Source organism: Sphaeroforma arctica (assembly GCF_001186125.1).
Source record: "Sphaeroforma arctica JP610 unplaced genomic scaffold supercont1.129, whole genome shotgun sequence".
In the NCBI taxonomy this organism is placed as follows: Eukaryota; class Ichthyosporea; order Ichthyophonida; genus Sphaeroforma; species Sphaeroforma arctica.
Genome location: NW_014040429.1, coordinates 122941 through 131703, shown reverse-complemented (window position 1 = coordinate 131703; position 8763 = coordinate 122941). Strand labels below are relative to the sequence as shown.

The 8763-nt window shown below is 43.4% G+C and overlaps 2 protein-coding genes across 2 annotated transcripts in view; one reads left to right on the top strand and one right to left on the bottom strand.

Moving 5' to 3' along the window:
- SARC_02784 (hypothetical protein) overlaps window positions 1-4682 on the top strand; it is a gene marked incomplete at its 5' end in the record, with an annotated part of 9996 nt that extends 5314 nt beyond the window's left edge. Inside the window, 7 exons of the mRNA XM_014303457.1 lie at window positions 572-818; window positions 1077-1153; window positions 1486-1561; window positions 1991-2149; window positions 2400-2468; window positions 2613-2771; window positions 3192-4682. Coding sequence (XP_014158932.1) covers window positions 572-818; window positions 1077-1153; window positions 1486-1561; window positions 1991-2149; window positions 2400-2468; window positions 2613-2771; window positions 3192-3485 — 1081 coding nt within the window. The 3' untranslated portion in view covers window positions 3486-4682. The remainder of the gene's footprint in view (window positions 1-571; window positions 819-1076; window positions 1154-1485; window positions 1562-1990; window positions 2150-2399; window positions 2469-2612; window positions 2772-3191) is intronic.
- Window positions 4683-5193: 511 nt separating this feature from the next.
- On the bottom strand, window positions 5194-7436 carry SARC_02783 (hypothetical protein). Its single transcript, XM_014303456.1, has one exon. The coding sequence runs from the start codon at window positions 7217-7219 to the stop codon at window positions 5795-5797; it is 1425 nt and encodes a 474-aa protein (XP_014158931.1). The 5' UTR covers window positions 7220-7436; the 3' UTR covers window positions 5194-5794.
- Between the last annotated feature and the right edge of the window lie 1327 nt (window positions 7437-8763).

Below are 8763 nucleotides of genomic sequence, written 5' to 3'. Positions count from 1 at the left end.
GTATGTAGTGTGTGTNATAGTANATATATATATATATATATATATATATATATATATATATATATATATATATATATATATATATATATATATATTATATATAGATAATATATATAATATATTATATATAGATATATTATATATAGATATATATATATATATATATATATTTATATATATATATATACATCTATATATATAATATACATATACGGGGATTAGCAGAGGTTGTACACGTAATGCTGTTTGCCTCAAGTATTATTTTATGTGTATTTGGCCAGGGTCATTCTGAGTTCTTGTGTTTCGTAAATGGGATATACACCGATGTAGCAGCTTAACTTCCTTATATGAGAAGTGAATTTGGCTCCTCTATCGATCTAGATCATGCTGGTACGTAGTGCATAAGACGAGACTAAGAATTCCAAGGTGTAATTACATGTGTGGTTTTAACATAAAATTTGCAATACCTACAACGTAGTGGTTTGACGTATTTGTCCGTACACGTTTGCATATCTTACCAAACGCCGACACCACCTGATTAGACCAAAAGAACCCATTCGCAATACTGCAGCATCTCGGTGTCGTGTTTGGCAGTGAACAACTATAGTGTTGCAAATCTTTTTAAATACAAAATACCGTATTCACAGCTCTCGTGGGCCTTATGGCAACTGTATCACTACATCGATGTGGTGCCCCAGTTTATCCGATGGAATGTGTCGGAAGCACTCGCCCTGGTGGACGCGTTGGTCTACGGGTATTTGCATAAGTTCGACAAATGGCTGACCGCGTTCACAACCGACTTTTTCTTACAGTACAGGGTATGTAGTATCCTCTCATGCCCCCCTTCGGTTTGCACTGCTTTGACCTATATGCTACTACAGTGTATTTAGAATATAGTGGCAATGTTGATCGTATCATTGGAGATATAGATAGTCGTTCAGGCGATCACTTTGGCTCCTCTTTATTTCGAATCCTTTCGGAGATATACAAACACACATCCGGGCAGATATTGTGCTGTCTATAGTCTACGTTTCCGCATTACCTTAACCCTTTCGCATATTTATCTATCAACTCAGCCGCTATATGTCATTGCTGTGCCGCTGATCAATCGGATTTACTCCCCCTTGCGGACATGCTGGTTTGCGGTAAAGAGGTCAGTACTTTATCTAGCATATTTGGCGTGTGAAAAATAGCATGCTCGGGCTTTTACTGCAACTTCATCTGTCACTTCACAGGTTTGGTGTATCTGTCACTGTGTCAAATGATATTCAAAGTCCGTATTGGTTGCCTAGATCTTTTTTTCTCCACAGCTTGCGAGTTCTCATATTTAGTGTGTACACCAGCTTCAAGTGTAACTGTCACTGCTATCTGATTATATATATATGTGTGTGTGTGTGTGTGTGTGTGTGTGTGTTAGCTCCTCCTATCATGTTTGCGTGCGCAAGTTCTATTTTAATCCTCTTTATGCTATTTCCAATTCAACAGCTTCTTTGATTTAGGATTGTATGCGTCATTCTCACGATTACGGACCGCAATTTGGGCTTTCTGTTCCATCGGCATGGTAAGTGTGGACGATGCCTTCCAGTCATATTATTATATGAATTCACTGTTTCTTCCGGTTATAAGTGCAACTTTATGCCGGATCATCTGATTTGCTACAGCCATTCACGTAGTTTTATGTATTTTACTATTTATGCTTTTTCGGCATGGGTCGCATCCGTAATTGCCAAAAAATAGATGGAAGAAAAGATTCTGCGAGGTAGTTATAGTAGTTTTCAAGCCCTATAGCTTAGCCAATTTCAATACTTGCAGCGCACAAGTCCTCTTACATGATCCATGCGCCTTTATTTGTGCCTTTGGCAGATGGCCGCGATCAGATATTACAAGCCAGATATGTGTCGTACCTCACGTAAACTTCGCTGTTTCTATCCGAGTTGAAACTTGTGCTTTCATTAAAATATATATTTCAAAATCTCCTGGTACATTCTAGGGACCAATCTTCTACTTACTGGATCTGGTCAAAACCTTGCTGACGCCGTTTCTCACTATTTTTGGAATGATTATGGCGCCGCTCAACAGAGCTGCGCAGTACTCGTTTGTTACGGAAACGGAACGCATGACTAAGATTTGGCGTGTGATTTCATCTCAGGTATACTTCTACTCACACATCTTGCAATTTGCTCGTATTGTATTCTCGGGGCGGATGCAGTGTATCCATGGCTGAGTAGTGCCCTTCTGTGTCAGTGTTCGGGTGTCTCATACTGATGGCGCTGCATTGAATATCGAAAGGAGTCTTCTCAGCCGGAGTAGTGATCGTCCTACTATTGGATTGTCGAGAGACGATTCTCTACAGAAACATGCATCGTATACTAACCATGTGTTTTGATCGTTCTACATAGGCTCAAATCGTCATATATGCGGTCCCCAATCTTCTCAAAAGGATCTTCAATACTATCTTACGGAAGCAGGTGTGCCAAAATTCGCTTCTAATTGCAAAAAGCTGACAATTACTTCTGTGCGTCTAACTTTTTCTCTAAAGTACAATTGATGGTGTTCTGCCTAGTATCTTTTCTTACGGTATATATCTATGCCACACTCCAAATGATATGAAGGTTGAGGTTGGAGACATAGACCACATGGATCCCCTGCTGAAGAAGTTGCTGGAGAATGACCTGCCCCACAAACGGAGTAGCACTCCAGATGGCCGGCACCTCCAGACGCCTGATAACTTAGACGCGGATATGGGCAAACGGGTACCCACGTACCCTACGGTGCGTGTGTGCTGGATTTCAGGTTTAATATTGTTTGCGATGTCTCGAGTCATGACGATAGTGATGAAGCCTGCCGTATTGGTTACAGTGTAGTGGTGTATGTTGTATTATGCGTCGACCACATCTGTCCTTTGCATTGTTCCCGTCATGCTGGCTGCGTCATTTAGAAGGTAGGACTACATACTGTACAGCCCCGTGAGATGCTTTCCATCAAATATCCAATACCCGTCTTATTTCGACAAATCCTATAGCTATTATGATTTGTCAGTATACCTGGACTAAATGCAGACGTAAAAGATGGCCTTTTCCTCACAATGATCTGTAAATTGAAGGCATTTGCAATATTTTTTTATGGTTAATACTCGCGCAAATTCCAATTCAACTGACTTGTTCCCCCTCATTTTCTGCGCTCTTTTTCAGTTGGCCTCCAGTAACCCATCAGACCAGTACTCAGACACCGGCTACAGCTCAGCGAGCTCGAGAAGTAGTATAAGTGGTCTGGGAAGTTCTTCCTATGGTACCAATGGTACCAGTCTGCACAGACGGAACATCATGAGCAACATTGCAATACGCAATGCAAACTCGCCTCGCCGCAGTCCCTTCGGCAGCCCCAAACCGAGGCATCACAGTCGGTCGCAGAGGAAAGCGACAGTCTATGCTGCAAATGAATCGAATACAAAATTCGCGGCAAATGATATGGAGAGTGGCTCGTGACAGTACTGATGCTAGCTGCACTCGTACTGGTGAACTAGGGGATGGTTATCTGTGCATGTGTGACTTGTTTGACAGCCCGGTGTCTTCTCGTACTCCACTCGTTTTGAGACCTCATGACATATTGCGTTTCTGCAGTGGAGCCACGAGTCGTATTACTTCCTAGAAATGCGCATCGCAAAGCGGCTGGGATCGGGCACCGCCACTCTACAGCTTCTTGCCGTTGGTTTGCCAAAGATAGTCAGAATACTGGATCAAATGGATGTAGAATATATTGACCTCCTATTCATAAGTATGCTTGCGTCAAGGCCCAGCAGCCCGTACCTTGAGTGCCCGCTGCAGGTCGGAACCACAGTACAATTTGTACTAACAGGTGCAGGTGCATCTACAATACAATACCTGATGTGACTGCTGGATGCCCAATATTCACTATGCTGTTGTACGGTTAGAGTGAGTGGACCAGATATAGTAAGCTGGTCTTGCAAGTGGTGGCTATATCCGAGCTAGGTTGGGACTAAAACCCAGTCTGGTATCAAATGATTCGCTTATGTTTATCAACCATGTGGGGCTGAGAAACCACAGCCACGTAGTATTCTGGTGCGATACGGTATGTCCAAGAAGATACTCGTATACACTCACAATCAGCACGGCCAAGAATGCTTCCGACTATGTCCAAATATGGTCCATCGATATCAATGATGTGCAAGGGGGGGGGTTTTTTTTTTCAAAGAACCCGCCGCTAGCAACTCGCGTTCATGAGCATACGTGCCATGTAGTTATACAGAACGCGTACTGGATACCATACGCAATGGAGTGGATTTCCCGGTGGAGTAAGTCTGTGACTTCGCGCCGGGAACGAGTTTTGGTATTACCGGAGCGTAGGTTCCACACTGTCTGGGTTCAGTTTATGTAACCGAATACCCTTCAAATCAATCTTAGATATTCCACATGTATATGCATCCTCTCTAAGCTCTTCAATTGTGAGGTTTTTCTCCGGATTTTTCACCTTGCCCCAAGGAAGTTGACTTATGGACAATGCCCTGCCATTGCTATTTGTTTGGGAACCTATGGAACGGGAATAGAGTTTTGTACGCACTCATCTTCGCAAGGAGTATCTTGGTGAGCGTTGATAAACGTGCTAATAAAGTAAATTACAGTCCGATATTAGTCACTTCCTACTATGACATCGAATTAAACTTGATCAGTGAGATACGAAACCTCCCTGGCGCGTACAATAATTGCTTTTGCGGAGTGTTGCAATTCCACCCTGGTCGCTTTGCCAAGCGTGAGCTTCCTTTCTTGATCCTTACTTCCACTTCAACTCTCGAATATAATACGACCGAATCACCACCGTTTCTTATGATGCCAAGTAATTCACACTCGAAATCGTTGTGGTTTATAATATCCCTGGTGAATATAGCACACTGGCCGCGATGCTCGCACCAAGCTCAACGTACAGACCACGATCCGAGTGTTACGGCGGTAACTATAGTGGGTAGGCGTACAAATGATGGCCTCCTGCTCGCAACAGGTAATTGTATTCTCGCAGCAGGTACATCTGATTCCGAAACAGGTATGCCTAATATGTATCAAAAATTATTCCCCGTTCGTATTCAAATGAAGCTGTACCGTTGTTGTTCACTGAGCTTTAAAGTGGGCGCTGAGTACCCCGCCACGTGATGTCGAAATCATCTACTTCTGCGCTACATTGGTAATTTATATTTTAATTGACATTGCGCCAATTGCTAGTATTGGAGAAAATGTGTGGTGTATGGCTACACACATTTGTATTCGAGATAGTGTTGACCCCGTGTACATAGTCTATTCCTGTACAACCTTTACTTAACTCTAGCAGAAGACACAACAGAAGAAAAAATTCCAAAACCAAGGGCCTATTATTAACTTCAGATGTCCCAGGCAGGTCCTTTCCTCACCTCCGTCGGCATTATGAAATACCAACCCATTTGTAGAATCCGAGATAGCTCTCGGACTTTGGCCCTGGTTAATGTAATAGCATAAACTCTTTCCTGACATTCATTGGTACACTACCTTACGTAGTTTGAAATCGGAAGAATATTTCCAGACAGCTTAAGTTGAACACAACCCCAGTACAGCTTAATTCAACTTAGAGATGGGCCATAACTTACGGCTAGCACTCATAGAAGTTCATCAGTGCACAACTTCATAGTGATCGCTGGATACTGTTTTCCGATATCTGTGGCAAGCCATTGACTCCTACCTGAAGATTTAAGGTCGTCGTGAAGGTGCGCTTCCTAACTGAAGGGGTAATGCGATTTGGGACATATACACTACTAATTCGAGATCCCAGAGAAGACTACACTCTTAGTAGGGCTTTTATGTACCTTCACCTCCCCGCTTGCCTTATTGGTACTCGTTAGCAGCTTGGTTTTGCCATCTACCTTCACCAGCTGGTATGTGACATCCTTGTCAGTTGGCGACTGGACGTAATGGGCAAAGGGGAAGTCTTTAGCGAGCATGCAACAATCTAGTTGCTTATGTCTTGGGATCTGCATTTCCCACCTGTGATTCCAATTCGACAAGAAACATTTTGCCCCGCTATATCTGTTTCTGGGAATCTGCTCGTTGGGTCCGGGTAGTACAATACCCGCGTAGTAATACATTTTCGGCGGGAAGTACTCCTCCACTTTGTAGTTCTGTTCCCGACGTCCCCCGTCCATATTCACCTCATATATGACGCCGTTCTTCTCTTTGAAGGCGAACATATCTATAAACGGGGACGTCCATTGACGTTGGCTCTGTACTGATAATACATCTGTAACGGACAACTTCATCGCATCCCAATCCTTGTAGCAGGTAAGTTTAGCACCCTCGGGCATCGTAAATTTTTTACAAGCCATCAGGAACGCATCAACGTATTCCAATCCTATGAATACGTCTACATCATCGTCCCATGGTATAGGCCCTGCATGCAGCACAGCCCCCAAATGACTACCAGCGTGAAGGTACATAGGGGCATTGATTTTCTTAGCTATTGTGTGTGTGATATGCAACGCACAAGTGGATCTCATTGCGTAGTCTGTATTTTGAATAGGTGCTGGCGGGTCTTTACCTTCTTCCAGATCGGGTATAGTATCAAACGACGGGAACATTGTAAAGTGCTCAACGACACCTGGGCATAATTCGGCTACCCAGGGAAGCACGGTAGCCTGGTAATCCTTCGACATGTGATCGGCCAACAAACCTTTCGTTACATCATTTCCAGGATTTAAACATTTCTGATAGTCTGATTTGCTGTCTACTAACATATCTAGAAGTTCAAATTGCCACGAAAAGTCTTGTGCGCCACTGATCTCTTCGTCTTTCCGATTACCCAAATCACTCTTTACTATTTCCTCCTGCTTGATCACAACATTTTTTTCTATATCCTTCTGATTTCCCACATCACTCTTTTCCTTATCCGTAGTTCTCTTCGCAGAATTGGGTGTTGCACACTGTTCACATGGCTCACAGGCTTTACACTTAACTGACTCGTCACAGCCGACCTTCTCGCAGGCTTCACACTGCACTGGTTTGGGACAGACAACCTTCTTCGGACAGGAATCCATCGGTACGGCCGCTCCAATAGAATTTACATCCTTCATTGAGCAACGTACAACTTCGGCTGCCATGTCACGTGTCAGGTAATATGTGACTGGTACTGATAGAATAAGCATGTATATGATGCTCCATTGCGTTATACGATTCGCGACAGCCATGATATCTCAGTTGAATTCCGATTCCAAATACAGCTAAAAGCTTGACGCAACACAGTCGTTGTTGTTATATACAACGAACGACAAGTCTTTCGCTGTTTCAAACACGGTACAATAATACCTATATAGACAGAAAGAACGGGGAGATCAAGCGACCTAAAACCTAGTAAACAGTATATTATATCATGTGTACAGTGTACAGTGTACAGTGTACAGTGTACAGTGTACGCTCTCTTTATTTTATAAGTATAAATAATAAAATAAAGTGAAACAATATTTTGGATATATATTTTATTAGTGTAAATAAAATACTAGAGAGAGAGAAATAGTGAACTGACGAGACCATCACCGCACAGGCGCACACTGCGCACAGGCGCACACTGCGCACAGGGAGTCAGGGACACAGCTGATGACTTCTTTGAGACGGCTCCTCTTGTGGGAGCCTATGGGCTATGAGACTTTTATTATTATATGAGAGTCGGCTGTCGCTGACAGCTGTATTATTTTCTCAAAGCCGGTGATTCTTTGGCATCGCGGTCAGAAACAGTATCTATTTTTTTTTTGGAAATAAACAAACCCGGCCCTACTCTATAGTTTGTTTTTTAAAAATTAAATTAAATATAACAATGTAAAAAGTTACTCATAAAAAAAGCACCCAAAACAGGGAGGGGGACACCGGGGACCGAGGTCCAGGAGTAAGAGAATGAGACATTTTTATTTTAAGAAACAGAAAAAGAATGCCTTCGCCCTTCGGACTTCGGTTCGATGCTGGATTGTTGGCATCGATAAATTGTTGATTGAACCGTCAGAAGGGTACAGTTCGGTACTGAGACCAGGTACCGAACAACAAAGGTCTACCACATGGAGTGGTTCAAGAGATGTTGTCAAAGCGACTTGTGTACTGATAGAGTTGACCAGGTGGAGCTGATATGACAGGGTGTTTAAGTATGAGGATACCAGGGTTGGGTAATCACTAGACATGGATAAGAAGTCGGCTTAGATAGAAATGTGCCAAGTGAGGCCACAGGACATGCAGGATAGAGGCGTACAGGCGCTATACGTATACACAGCATAGTAGGATAGTTCGAGCATAAATGCTGAAAGAGCTCGAAAATGATCTAATAAACTTTTTGCTTCAACCGCTGCCTCGATCCTACACCAATCCGGCTCTGTGCTATGATTATAACGAATACGTACACGTTCGCATTGATCGACTAGCGCACCGACGGCTGTCTCTGCCCTGTCTGCCCCGGTAGCCACAAGTTCACCATCAGCCACTTTACCTGCATCCAACAACTGATTCGACGCATCCTGGTGGGCCCGAAACTGCCGCCCATTTCAGGCCCTGACCTCCACCAGCAATTATAGAGGTGCACGACTTCCACGGTATCTGGACCCTCCACGAACAACTTGGATTCCGATCCAGGCCAGCCAGCACATACCGAAGCATCCGGGGTCTGGTTGTAATAAGCCGGGCCTCCATATTAGACTCTATGTATAAACATACCCTTAAGCAGTACGCAAATTATAAACATACTCTTAATAGC

What these genes read in the sequence shown, in the direction of transcription:
- SARC_02783 (XM_014303456.1), bottom strand. Translation starts at nt 7,219, where the DNA reads ATGGCTGTCGCGAATCGTATAACGCAATGGAGCATCATATACATGCTT.